The following is a 15,168-nucleotide window of genomic DNA, read 5'->3' as shown; positions in this document are numbered from 1 at the left end:
AGCCATGTCACTCCTGTTAAGAAATATGTTTTGGAAACATCAGTAGGCAGAGCTACTCCTGTTAAGAAATATGTTTTGGAAACATCAGTAGGCAGAGCTACCAGTGTCACCAGCACTACTTTGAGAATGTCAATAAATTTTATACAAGGAAGCCCGCTTTTTAACAATTGTTGAAGAAAGATACTATGTTTTATTAATTTAATTTTAATTAACGAAGCTTTTACAATTATCCATGAAAAGGTATTTGATAAGATTAATGTTGATTGACGGAGCAATGCTGCATGAAGTTCGCCACCGTGGTTTAATGGCTCGCTGTTTTTATTTCATGGCGTGTCAAGAGAAAACATGACCAATGCAGTTTTCCTTCTTTCAGGACTGTTTCCCGTCTCAAAGAGTCACCTTTTCACACACTGTGTGTAAATACCCATAAGTTCAGTGTCAAAGTGATGACATTTTTTGGGACCAGTTGATTTTCAGTAGTCCTTACAATAACAGTAATGTGTGGTGCTAAGAATACTCTAATATGTTCAATATTTTATTGGTTTGATGTGTTCATCCCCAGTATCCCGTTATCGACCACTCCCTAGAGAAGTTATAGGGTTAACAATTAAGTCATACTTCAAAACGACCAGACTTTTACAGTGTAGCAAAAAACAGTATTTTTTATTTGTTATGAAAATGAGAAAAAAAATTGAAATTTTTGTGTAGTCACAGACATTTCTGTAGTATTGTTCATTGTAACAACACACTCACATAATCTGCACCCAGTCAAGAAGTCTCAATTCTGAACAATATCATCTTCCAATCGTCATTGAAAATTTGTCCGACATGCAGTACTGCAGCAGTACCCTCCTTTACTGACCTATACATCAGGATCTGGACTGAAAGACAATAGCTGTAACTTTTGATATGTATTTTTTGTTTTAGAAAAAGTTGCGCTTTCCTCATCATCTGCCTGAAGGCAAGGTATTAGTGTTGCCAACACAACCAATTGTTAACAATGTGCAGTGTTATTCTGGACAAATGAATTCTAGTCTGGACTAAAGTCAGTTCTCAACAATAACGTTAACTTAGAGAATTCACATACATAAGGTGTGCTGAAATGTTGAATACTGTACATTTTGGCATGATTCGGAAAGAAGGATGAACCTATTAAAGGTATACAGTCACCTGTAATCTAAATATGCCCATATATGGTCAAAGGGGTGTTCCTTGGTATTCAAAATGCCCATATGAGGGCGCTGTTTTTAAAAGCGGCCACCCGCTTAAAATTTGTGATTGGTTCTTTCCATGGTAACTGTTGCAAAATTGGAACAGGTGACAGTATACCTTTTATATGATTACAACCAAAGCACCAGATAATATATGAAAAGTTGCAGCTTTAGAACAGTTGTACCTTGAATAAAATGCACAATTTGAAGAATGGACTATTAGCAAGACATGTACAAGATCTTAGAGTCTGGCCTTTTCATATGTATGATATATGTATGATATAAGTATGATGAGGGCGCCACTTTACTTTCAAAGTCTTCATTAACTGCTGTATATCATCTACAGGAAGTAAAACCATGCATCTCGGAAGTAAAACATGCAAGTTTGTATGTTGCAGAGTCAGAAAGTGTGAATATTGAATGACTGCAAACCCACCTAAAAAAATCAGGATGTTCAGTCATTCAGAGATCATAACAAATTACCTTTTATACCTATTACTGACCATATGTGCTGACCATTCCCGCAGCATATTAAAAAAAACAATCCAATCAGTCATTTTACCTCTGTACTAAAACCTGTAGAGATGGTACAACAGTCAAAAAGACTCATTCAATCTTGGTGCTCTGTAAGGTACCTTTTCCAAAAGTCACCCTTTGACTTCAAATGGATATTGCATTATCCTTGCGTGTCATGAAGGCTTGTCTCAATAATCCTATATCTTTTAATATTTTTAGGAAGTTTTCTCAAGATACATTTCTGACGTTGATTTTACCGATAGTGTCAGATTCAAGCAAATTCAGAGAGACAGCTGTCTTATGACAGAAGGTTAATGTTTAAGAAACCACTGTTGTTATGGCAAATCAGACATGACGAAGGTCCACAGTATTATTATCTTATTGGGGCAACAGTGTTCCTTATTGCTGTATACTGATAACGGGCCAGAATATAATAACCAAATGTCATTGGCTAAAATATTCACACACCAGATGTTGAGTATTGTATGCAAATTAGCAAATGCTCATGATCCTTTGATGTCTTTAGTTGGCACTTTGTTTTGCAAAAGATCCAATTATAGAGCAGTTAGCCTTTTACTTTTAATCACCAGATTCTTATTTGTAACCATTAAAAAGGAATATTCTTTGAATCCAAACTTCAGCTGCAGAAAGAATATTTGATATATTACAGCTTATACTCGTTTTGACGCTTTTTCATACACGTGTACCCTTTTAGCACGGAGTGTCATCTTTTTTCGTCCTGCCTCTGACAGAAACCAGACTTGTACACTTATTCCATTTACATTTTTGGGACTCCTAGTTCTGTATCAGTTGCATTATGTCCACTGAAATATGATTGGTTAGCACATGTGTAGTCATTTGCATGACAGTGACATCCAAAATATTCACTACCTTTGACCTTCACATCCAGCTGACTTCATGTCAATCATTTCCCATATCCAAATTATGCTGTGTCATTGTTGCGTTTGCCTTTCCCATACAGTGTTACTTCTTATAGGAGCAAGCAGGAGCTATTTTATATGATAACTGTGCATATGCATGAGCTAATTTACATAATGAGGTAAATGTAATATATAGACCAATGAGCTTCCTTCTGTGTGATTCTTGCCATAGTATCTGTGTAATCATGGCTGATATGTAATGGTACATAATTTCCCAATGTACATTAACTCAAAAAATTGAAGTGATCTGTGTATCATTAAAGAATGTTGTGTTCAAAACAACAGCAGAATATGTGTAGTTGTCTGTGTTATTCTGTTTAAAGTCCCCAACCCCTATTGCTTCTTGATGTAATTCGTTGATCTGATGCTTCTTTTGATGAATATTTGTATGGATGCAAATCAGATGATAATTTAAATTATTTGTTATCACTGGTGAATCATACTATCTTGCACAAAAAAATTCCTTATGTAAAAATAGTTCAGAAAAATTGAAAATATATATCTATGAAGGTATAGACCACAATAATTTTATAATTTTGGAACATTGACACACAGCCCTGCTGTTTAATTGACATTTACGAGACCTCCCTCAAAAGAAATTAGTTGAATAGGCATAGAGGGCGCCCTTTACAGTAGCCATAGTGTCACTTGTTTTCCAGGAAGCTCTGCAAGGACTTCATAAGTGTAGACTGTCCACACACACAAAGATGTCAGATTTACGTTGCTGCTACAAAAAGTTTAAGGCTGTAACCACTGCCAATTCATCAGTTTTTTTTTCAGTTTCCCAGTTTGTTCTGGATCTGTAGCCCACTTGCAATGTAGATGTGCATCTTTTATGATTTCAATTCAATTTATAAATGGTAAAATTGAGATTTCCTGACGAAAATACACCCATCTAGTTTTCATCTCATCTTAGAGGACTGCGAAGCTGGTGGTCAACAAATCTTTATTGGGGCTATGCATCTTGAATCATATCACTTGTGCATGCAATTATGAAAAATCACCCACTTCTCAGAGAAATTTCGAATGGGAATTGAGCCAAGTTCTACGATAATTAGTTTTAAATATCATGAAACAGGCAGAGTTGCCATGATAAACATGAAGTTTTCTCTGAATTTTTTGAACAATATTGAACACTATCAGTGAGCAATGCTTGCGTACATGGTAGTTACGGAGAAGTTCATTCTGTTCATTGTGATGAATATAGTGAACTGAATTTCCAGATCAGGATTGATATTATACCCCACTCTCTGCCATATTTCACTCACACGCCATTTGCAGTATTTAGCGCAATGATGAGACACCACTGAAAGCTCAGGAATGCTCTTATCACAATACACAGAGGTGGACAAGCAGAATGCTGTAAAGGACAGATCATAGTTCAGACTCTATTTTGTTAATTGGTCATCTTTTATTAGTGCTTGTGCAAATTTCCGCGATCATTTCATGTTGAGTGACAATCTCTGCTACACAGCATTTGAAAAAAGAACAAATGTAGACAAAAAATGTAAACTACACTTCATCAGTTATTCTGCTCTTCAACTGTCAAATGGTCACCATCACCACTTTTGTATATTCTCTCTCTGAGCACTGACAACAGATCACACATTTTGCATATCTCCATGACAACAGCGATGACAATTTATAAAACCATTGTGAATGATGTATTCAAACAAATATACAACTCGGTTCAGCTGGCTACTGTAAAAGCATTAATTTTCAAAGGGATTTAATTTTCCTCTTTCAATATTTGTGCCATATTCAGATCAAACTTAAATTTACACAGATTCACGATTGAAGAGTAGAATTTACTAAGATTTGATAATTCTGCTGACATTTTATCTACATATAAGGGAAAGCGTAACAATTCGATCCCAGTAAATATGTAATATTTTTGAAGTATGAACTTTGAACTGAGAACTATCAGGCACATACAATTAAAGCTGCAGCCACTCCAATATGAAGTTAAATAAATTTAACACAATCAAATTTGACAATTTGGGCTGCCTTTTCAAATCTACGGTAAATACATTATTCAAAAGTAACGTTACTTCATGGATCATCCATGCCTATATAGTTGTGAGCATTTCGCATGTTCTCAACAAAAGCAAAACGTTACATGTGTTATCCAGGGTCTTCTCTGAAGGGAAAAAAACAAAGTTTATCTCTAAAGCAAGGAGTAAGTCCCTTTACACAAATCTAATCTTGGCCATTACCTCAGGTCTGCCACCAAACATAATTTTTTATTTCACATTACACACAAACAAGTCATCGTTGATGACATAGTCCCCACTTGTTAGTGGGTACTTTGATTACAAGTCCTCAGAGCGGATAGAGTCCTCTTCATTAATTAGGTCTGTGATAAAAATACTTTGATACAGATGGCGCTCAATGGCCAAGAATGAGTTCCATGCTGATGAAACATAAAACCAATGTAGGCCACCATCCTAAAGTTCATAAAATGAGTCAACTAGGAATTAATCAACAGGATGTTGCAAAACATTTTTGCATACAATCCTAATACTTAACAGATTATCACTGGTACCATATTTCATGAAGTTTGATGCAGTATTTACAACAATATGAGATCAACATCTGTATTAAGTTTCATCAAATTTGACGTTGTATTTGTGGATATATCACTCTTAAATTAGGAAAGTTCATTACATATGCAATTACAAGTTAATTAAAATGACACTGATAAATGTCTTTTTCACTGTTAAAGCAATGTGAGCTTAACATCTGTAAAGTTTCATGAAATTTGATGCAGTATTTCTTGACAATCAGCCTAATTTCGAAACTTCAATAATTGACATGATACTGCTACATGATGTGAAACAAATTGACGAGCATATGTATGAAATAGGTCAATGTCCTTGTACAAACTTTGAATGATAGTGATGGATATATGTCTGAGTTATGGCTCTGTACATGAAAAAATCATAATAAAATGGCCGCCTGTTGGCCATATTGGATCGTATCAAAAAACAAATCGACGTGCATATGTATGACATAGGTCAATGTCCTTTCACCAAGTTTGAATGAAATCGGTTGATTCATGTCTGAGTTATGGCTCTGTACATGAAAAAATTGTAACAAAATGGCCGCGCGGCAGCCATATTGGATTGTATCACAAAACAAATTGACGTGCATATCTATGACATTGGTCAATGTCGTTTCACCAACTTTGAATAAAATCGGTTGAATCATGTCTGAGTTATGGCTCTGTACATGAAAAAATCGTAATAAAATGGCCGCCTGGCGGCCATATTGGATCGTATCAAAAAACAATGCAACGTGCATATGTATGACATAGGTTAATGTCCTTGTACCAGCTTTGAATAAAATTGGTTGAAATATGTCTGAGTTATGGCTCTGTACATGAAAAAATCGTAATAACATGGCTGCCTGGCGGCCATATGGATCGTATCACAAAACAAGTCAATGTGCATATGTATGACATATGAAGTAATCCTTGTACCAAGTTTGAATGAAATCGCTCCAGGCATCTCTGAGATATCTGCGTGAACGGACGGACGGACGCACGCACGCACACACGCATGGACATGATCAAACCTATAAGTCCCCCGGACGGTGTCCGTGGGGACTAAAAATCATTAGATACATAATTGTACTACAGGATAGATGTTATTGTCAAAATTAATGTTCACCAGGCGTATCATTCACCTTAGTTTATCTTAATGATTTTCATTACGTGAAACCTAATTATCTCCATCATTTGTAATGTCATCTATATGTACTGTATTAGAAAATATACTATAACGTAAAATTAAAGGCACATGATCTGCAACTTTGGGCATTGTTTTCATGATTTTATGATTAGATTAAAATTAGTTCATAGAAATGTTCTTACTCAGACATGTTTACTCAAGTATAACTATCCACTGAGTGGGCATGCATGGGGAGGTTTTCAGTAAGACAAATAACAAACGGGTGCCGCACTCAAATATGGCCGCCTCCATACAACCGCATGATACACGGCGTAAATGGTGCACGTACACATTTGAATCTTTACAAATACAACATGGTGCAACCCAGTGAAAGGAGGGGAAAAGGATTCACTCCACTTTGACAGAAAATTCCCAGTTTTTCACATAACATGGCAATATTTTGAAAATGGCAGGAAATTTAAAATGAACAAATATTTGTTCTCAATTCCTTGCCTACTCTGCCACAAGCAAACACTGTTGAGACAACGTTAATGACTGTATCGTTCAATTTGGAGATTGCAATGAATATCTGAGGAATTGGAGGTTGGACAAATTTCGCAGAGTTGCAGCTCATGGGCCTTTAACTGACAGGGAACTTTATACTGAATAACATGCCAAGCAAGGAGTATAATGTACCGTATGTTCTCTTTTAAGATTTTACTACTGAACAAGAGTTTTACAGAGAATTTTGTTCATCTAGTTGGTATACAACAAAGGTGAAAACACCACACCTTCTTTACAGAACAGAGAGCAATATTATATTCAAAATTACAGCGCTTGTCTTTTGAGTTTGGAGTTTCACTGTTTGGCACACATTGGATTTCTAGACTGTAACATACTAGTTGTTTTACTCTGACACACAACATCAAAGGATGTGAAAATTGCCGCACGTTCTCTTATCATGCCAAATGTTTGAAAATAGAAACACTGTAGCAAGAGCTTTTACCTCTCGAAAAAGCGACAGTTACAGTATTTTTCCGATTCAGGCGTTTGATTGGCTCAAAACTTTGCAGCCCGGTCAACCCATGGAGGAAGCTTATAGGGCGTACTACCTCACAATGGTCAACCAATACCTCAAGGTTCAACCATTTTAACAAGGGGCGTTATATTTTTATCGGGAATATCGAAATGTAAAATTGGAGCTAGCCTTTATGGAAATGACCAAAATTACATGTGTATTGAACCCTGAAACGTAGTTCAAGGTGTGCTTCTAATTTGTTGTAAGTTGTGACTGACAGCTCATCAATTTTGATAGCTGCAATAATTGTTGCCGGCCGGGGCTGGTACGTGCTATACACAGCCAACACGACAGAAAAAAACGGCGCACAGCCCGTGGGCGACAATTATTGCAGTTACAGTTTTGATGGCTTCTTATGGATTCAATGTCAATCAACATCAAGTGATACTCATCGTCGACCACTGCAATGCAGTTGTAGTTTCTCAGAGTTTGTTACTGAATCTGGTCCGGCAAAAACATACCGAAATGTTCTTTACTGCTGCCAATCAAAATCTCTTTCTTTGTCATTTCTATGTATGATCGACAAAAACGATCTCTTTTATCACCACCAATGTCTTTGTATTTTGTGAACTATCAATTGCTGGAGGATCACTGTTGTTCGTCTTCTTCCCTTTGTATTATGCATTCTTTCGATGGATTACTCCAAGGCAAATAAATACCGGTATGAGGAGTTTAGCTCTGCGTGGCAAGGCTGTGTGTAGTCCTGCATACAATGCTGTGTGTTCTGGGCGGTATAAGGCTGTGGTGGGAGGCTGTATAACACCGGGAACATACAGCATCATACGCAGGGCTATGATTAGCCCTGCGTACAGGTCTGTGTGTTCCCGGCGTTATACAGAGGCCGTATAATGCCAGGAACACACAGACCTGTACCCAGAGCTAGGCTACGATGTGTGTAACCGGCTACACACACAGCCCTGCCAGGCAGAAATATGAGAAGGTATGACGATAACAGTTAATCAAACATCACAAAGAAATTTTTTATTTTGTCTAAGACTTGCTCAGAGACACACAGAGACATATGCATGGGCTGACCGAGACTGCAAAGTATTGAGCCAATGATACACTTGAATCAGGAAACATTAATTTTTTGAGATTTAAAAGTTCTGCTACTGTAACAGTGTATTTATTTTGTATGATAAGAGAAAGTGTGGCAATGCATGGACACATCCTCTGATGTTGTGTTAGACTAAAACAACTTGTACTTCACAATAAAGAAATCTATGTGTGCCAAATGATGAAACTCAAAACTCAAATGACAAGCGCTGTATAGCATCAATTCCAGCGAATTTTGTGACACCATCCTCCCCAGATTATTACTGATAATGTATCTGATTATCCAGCATTGTGGCCAAAGATGTTTTCTACATCCACAAATTCACAGGCATCTCAAAAAACTATAAAATAATAGCAATGATGTACCCCCTCCAAGCCCATAATGACTCAAGCAAACTTTGCACTCCAGTATGTTGTTCACATTTGCAAGCCAACTGAAATTTATGCAGACGTAAAATAATTGTCCTTTTGGGAACAGATTTATCCACATTTACCAGTACCAGAATATTGGCCTACATAAATTTACTGTCCTTTGTGACCTCTGACCTGTCAAAGTTCAAAATGGTAATTTGAATAATGGCATGCTGTTTCTACTGTTCATGATTTTCCTGTTTTTTTTTATGCATAAGAAGGGCATATATGACACCACTTGCCATTTTAATCATCGAAGAGATCTTCACTATTTATTGGATGAGCATAGGGTATATGTACGACGGCAATGGAAAATAACCAGTGCACGGCATTTTTTGACATCGCTGTTAACCAATGTATAGATCTCTTACATACACTAGCTGCTGTGAATCGAATGACATGGTTTTGCTTGCGGAGCAAAAGTTGGTGGGAAAGATATAGTTCCGTGTAAATGGGATGATAACGACTCACTGGATTGAAAACTTTCGATAATTGTAAACTTTAGTTTCAGATGCCGTTTGTTTTGTGTGAATAGGGTGACTAGTTCAACTTCGATCCATGGCGCGGCGCAGGGCCTGGTCAACTGGGACCAGGGCCGATGTAACGTGTCCACACATGCGGATTTGCATCGGCCTAAATTTTGCGTTGGGCCAGGATCAAACTATGTTGGCCCTAGGCTGACGGAGCATGTCCACATTGGTTATTTTATGTTGGCCCTGGCCCAGCACCGGTGCTACATCGACACAAAGTGGTCAATCTGAACAACACACATAATGTACTTGGCTTCACCTCCTATACGACATGCAAAGTTTGCTTTCATCTATTATGGGCCGGCTGGGGGTTACATTACTGCTTACATACAGTAAGCCAATTGGTCAACGGTTCCAATTATGTTGAGTCTACTCTCCCAATCAGACTAACCAGTCATTGGCATTCCTTAAGGCATGTATACATAGTTGGCAGTTTCATTGTCCTCTGACTGGTGGCTGGATACCATTATCAGCAATTTATCTCACCTGACTTCTGTTCTTTGGCCAGAACCAGCTCAGAATAGCAGAGCATTTACTCAGGAAAGACTGTCATAAGAGGAATATTGTACTTTGGTTTTCCTGGTGGTCAAACTTTACAGGCATAGAAAGTGTATCATCGCCATGTGCTGGCAGCATTTCTGTCTTCTTTATGTTTTTCTTCTTTCTACGGGTACGCACCTTCTCATCAGATTCATCTTTGACAGTTGTCCTGTCTGTAGTCACTTGTGCCATCTTTTTAAGGTGTTTCTTCTTTTTTGAAGTTCCAAGTATCGGCCCAGGCATAGCTGTGTCTTGGTGTACATGTTCTGTGTTTACAGCATGGTTTTCCTTTCTGCAATTCTCTAGTGTCCCATCAGGTACATCTTCAGTTGTTCAGGTCTCATTGTGGGTTATTTGATCCATTTTCTTCATGACATTGTTCAATTATATCAGCCTCGGCTTGCATCACGCTTTGCTCATCTGTACCAGATACTGTGTCCAGTTGAGGTAGCTCTATCACATTGATGCGTTGATTATCAGCAATTAGCATCCTCTGTGGTGTTTCCTTGGTTAATGCTATATCACATGGAAGTTTATCCTTTTTCCAGCGATAATCAACTTTGCATATGAAGTGACCTCCCATCTCAAAGATCTGTATGCAAGTTTGATCACTCACATAGACATGGTTCTTGCTGTCGATGGCGATTAGCTCAGGATAGTTAAGATGACCCTTATGTGTACCTGTGCTACCAAATTCATAAATGAATTCGATGTCTTCATTGAATACCTGGATGCGATGATTATCTCTGTCAGCAACAAAAACTAGGCCTTGGGTATTTACAGCTATGCCGGAAGGATTCCTGAACTCTCCTTGACATTTACCCTCTGACCCAAATGATTTGAGGTATCTACCATCTTTACTATAAACATTGATGGAATGTAAGTCTCTTATGGTTACATAAGCATTTCCACTGACAGGGCTTACTGCCATGCACCTTGCATATTGTAAATCAAGGTCTGTTAATGTCTTGATGACTTTTCCATCATCTTGGTTAACTGAAAGTCTGTACCTGTATGGGTACTTGTTTGTATCAGAACATATGCTGAAGTAAACATTTTCATTTGAAACAGCTACATGTCTTGCTTGCCCAGGTGTGTAAAATGTTTGCTTCAAGGTACCATCTGTACAAATGACATGTACGTTTGATGGAAGTCCACCGCAGGTTACTATGTCACCAGCTCTGTTTACATCAATACTACATGGGCTTACTTCCGATCCTTCAAACCTGACTCGTATTGATTTAACCAATTTCTTTTTTATGTAAGGAATTACAATAGGTGAGCTTGGTATCTCCTCACCACCAACCGTCACAGTTACTTGATAATTACCCATCATGCTCTTGTCAGCAGTAGCCGTGTATGTGCCATCTCCATGGTCTAGTATCTCCATGGTTACCAGTGACCCATCAGGTCGCAACAACTTGGCCTTGACCTCTTGTCCAGAGACAACTTGCCTACCACCAGCATCCCGTGTTGTAACCAAAACCTTAACATGCCTACTGTCTTGCTGGCTCACAGCTGTGCAATGGGATAGACACACATCTTTTCTGAACAAAATGGTGATATCACAGTCATCATTGAACTTCTCACTGATGCAAGATTTTGTGTCAACATTGTCCAGTATCAATTCAGAATCCTTAGCAAGCAGCTCTTTGATGTGTTCAATGTTGTCCCTCTTGATGGCAGAGAGAAGCTGTACACCATTCCCATGATGCATCAGTGTTTCTAGATATCTGCATGTACCTACAATATCACCATTTTTCATTTCCAGTTCATCGACAGCAGCTTGGGCGCATTTCTTTTTCTTTTTGTGTTCATCATTCACCTCTTCAATTAAGGTCATTTCTTCAACTCTGGCTTTATCGATGATCTTCTGAACTTTTCTTTTTACTACCTGAATGTCTTCTTGATGTCTGTCATCGAGTTCTTTCAAAACTGCATTTGTAGTTTGTCTTAGGGCACTTTCCTTGATTTTCAATTTTTCCACTACGTCAGCCAGCTGTTTCATGCACTCCTCGGCAGCTTCTTCCAAGTTTCGATGTGAGTGCCCAGGATCATGATGCTCACTGGCTGCGCAGTCAGCACATACGGCTGTCTCACAGGTGTCACAGAATAGAGTCAGCTGTTTTTCAGGATGGGTGACACAGAGATCACTTCTTTCAGTACCTGCTTCTGCTTTAGAAGGCTCTTCTTGGTCGTGTCGTTGAAGGGAGACAATACGATGAGCCTTCATTGCAGGAAATCTACCATGTGCCTGTACGCAGTCATCACAGTTCAGCTGTTGGCAGTCCAGGCATTTGTGAGTGGCTTTTCCCGCTTTGCAACCACCACATTTCATCTCATTCTGATCTGACCTCTTCTGGAATATCTCAATCAGGTTGCCGATGAAGAAGTTTGTTTTTATGTCCGACACTCCTTTGTTTGAAAGCTGACACGGTGCACTGCAAGTTGGACAGTTCAGGTGTCCTGTCTTTTTGACTAATGCGACCAAACAATGCTGACAGAATGTATGCAGACATGGGAGAGTTTTGGGACACTTAAACTGCTCCAGACAGATAGTGCATGATAGGAAATCATCACCAATCTGATCAAGAATGTCTGTTTCACATGCAGTGGCCATGTTGACGTTCCTGGGTGTGTCCGTTTCAATGCTGAAGTTATTGTGGACAATTTTCGGTTGAGACTAGTCTCGGTTTCCCCAGATTGCTCTAGCTCTGCGGAGCTCTCTCTCTGTCTTTCGCTCTCTTCATCAGCGGCGGCCGGAAGAGAGCGCAGCAGAGCAGTCTGGGTAACCGAGACAAGGTTGGGGGCCTAGGATGAGGCCAGGTATAAGGGTGTTGTGCAAAGGAGCTGCAAGGAAAATATCATTATTTTGTGGGGAGGACAGAGTGGTGTGAGGGACTGCAGAACTGGTGACAGTGGAGTGCATCGATGAACGGAAGACTTGCCGTCCAGGACAACCGTCTAAAGAAGAAACTGTAAAAAATATTTGAATAGTTGTTGTGTGTGTCTGTTTGTTTGTGTTGGTTAGGTTCCCAAAATAGTAATTAGTCAAACTTCGAATTGATTGTACTCGGGCGACTGTACCCAATCTGTGGAGTACTCTGGATCTGATTTTGATCAGATTAGACTGCAGATTTTACACAGCGCGGCGGTTGTCGTTTTCGTCCACGGTAGAATGGCCGAGGGATATGTGGGGGAAAGGGATTGGTATATAATTTTCATAACAATTCCACTGGTGAATAAAAAGAGAACTACCAATGACCTAGCTGTGATATCGCAGCGGTACTTGTGGCGTGTATCGAACACGCTCGGGTCAACGCCACTTTCATCGCCACGATTTCAGAAAAGGTACTGCACACAATTTGATGAGATTTGCTACAGATGTTGATCACACCACAATATATCAGCCTTAAAAGCTAGTGACATGAAAGAGAACTTGCATATGTAATGAACTTTCCGAATTATTGATATATATATCTGAATTGACTTGATCAAAATTAATGACACTTTATGATTTAACATTATTGAAAGCTATTAAGCATTTTACTTCAGCCAACTCCTAATTTGCACACTTTCTGAATCTGAATTGACTCAATCTGAATTGACTCAACCAATGATGAAACTTGTTATGTACATTAATTATACTATGATAGTAATAACATTATTGAAAGTCAATTAGCATTTTTACTTCAGCCACCTCCTAATTTGCATATTTAATGATATTTCCTAAGTAGGGATATATATATGAATTCACACGACCAAAGTTGACGAAACATGCTGTGAACATTGAAAATACTGTGATACAACATTATTGAAAGTTGTTAAACATTTTTACTTCAACCAATTCCTAATTTGCATATTTAATGAATTTTCCTAATTAGGGATAAATATCATGCAATGTGCTACGCACATGGAAGAATCTATGATATGACTATTGTGCATTTTTTCTTCAGCCATTTCCTAATTTGCATATTTAATGAACTTTCGTATTAGGGATATATATTTTGATTGTATACTCCACCAAAGATGATGAAACTTGCTATGTACATCAAAGATAATACAAAATTATTGAAAGTCATTAAGCATTTCAATTCAATCAATTCCTAATTTGCATATTTAATGAACTTTCCTAGTTAAGGAAATATATCTTGATTGACTTGAACAAAGTTTACAAAACTTGATATGTACATTGAAGATACTTCTGTACAACATTATTCAAGGTCATTAAAGCATTTTTACTTCAGTCAATGCCTAATTTGCATATTTAATAAACTTTCCTGGTTTGGGATATATACCTGGATTTCCTTTCTCAAATTTGGCAAATCATGCTATGTACATTGATGATAACAGTCATTTTGCATTTTCATATCAGCTATTTCTTTGGCAATGGGAAGCACTTAAAGCACCAGTACCATGATATTGGTGCAGGTTAGCCTGGAAAAGTTCAAGTACGAGGCATAAAAATCTATAAAAGAATGTCTCTTTATGGGAGGGGATATCACGTGTTCATTTATGATTGTAGACTAATATAAAAACAATATTTCCTACAAAATGAGTGATCAAATTACAGTGCTGTCAGACTTTAAATGAAAATAAGTAAACAAACAAACAAAAACGTACTGATGAGAAAAATGAGAAATAAATACATGATTAAAACTAATACGAGAAAACAAGCATAACTTAAAATACACAAATACACTCACATACAGATTGAGGAAAAAATACATCATAAACATGGACTTTAAATCAACGTGTATAAATACAGTAGAAAATTGACAGGAACCAGTCAATAGCTTTCAATCTTTTGAGTTCCCAGGGATGTCCTCAGTCAAATGAATTAAACTAATCATCAGTGAAAACTTCTTCTTACTCAAGATTCATTTATATTCTATTAATATCTGAAATGACCTGTTACAAGAATCGCCTAAACACTGAGCTATTCTATGTGTCCTCAGGCTCTGATTTAGTTTTTTCACAATGTCGATATTTTTTAGAATATTACTCACCTGTAATTTCAAACAGTCCAAAGTCATGTGGCTTTAATCGTTTTTCATTTTCTTGTTGTAAAATCACAGTAGAGCTATATTGGTTTCAATATTAAATTTTCTATAAAATTAATATTGAATAATGACACAAAACCAATGGGACAAGAGTAAATGGGCATACAATAACTTGGCATTATAAATATAACTATGTGCCTGCTCAGTAAAA

The 15,168-nt window shown here is 37.7% G+C and overlaps 2 protein-coding genes across 2 annotated transcripts in view; one reads left to right on the top strand and one right to left on the bottom strand.

Annotated features, from left to right (window-relative positions):
* The window catches only part of LOC139139153 (glycogen [starch] synthase-like), a 34,189-nt gene extending 33,514 nt beyond the window's left edge, over positions 1 to 675 (top strand). The window contains exon 17 of the mRNA XM_070707961.1: positions 51 to 675. The gene's annotated coding sequence lies outside the window, so the exon portion shown is untranslated. The remainder of the gene's footprint in view (positions 1 to 50) is intronic.
* Positions 676 to 10,294: 9,619 nt separating this feature from the next.
* Positions 10,295 to 12,574, bottom strand: LOC139145167 (tripartite motif-containing protein 3-like). Its single transcript, XM_070716152.1, has one exon. The coding sequence runs from the start codon at positions 12,572 to 12,574 to the stop codon at positions 10,295 to 10,297; it is 2,280 nt and encodes a 759-aa protein (XP_070572253.1).
* Positions 12,575 to 15,168: the final 2,594 nt, after the last annotated feature.

This window comes from Ptychodera flava, chromosome 1 (genome assembly GCF_041260155.1).
Source record: "Ptychodera flava strain L36383 chromosome 1, AS_Pfla_20210202, whole genome shotgun sequence".
Taxonomy (NCBI): domain Eukaryota; kingdom Metazoa; phylum Hemichordata; class Enteropneusta; family Ptychoderidae; genus Ptychodera; species Ptychodera flava.
The sequence above is the reverse complement of the archived record's forward strand: the minus strand, read 5'-3'. Positions and strand labels throughout refer to the sequence as shown.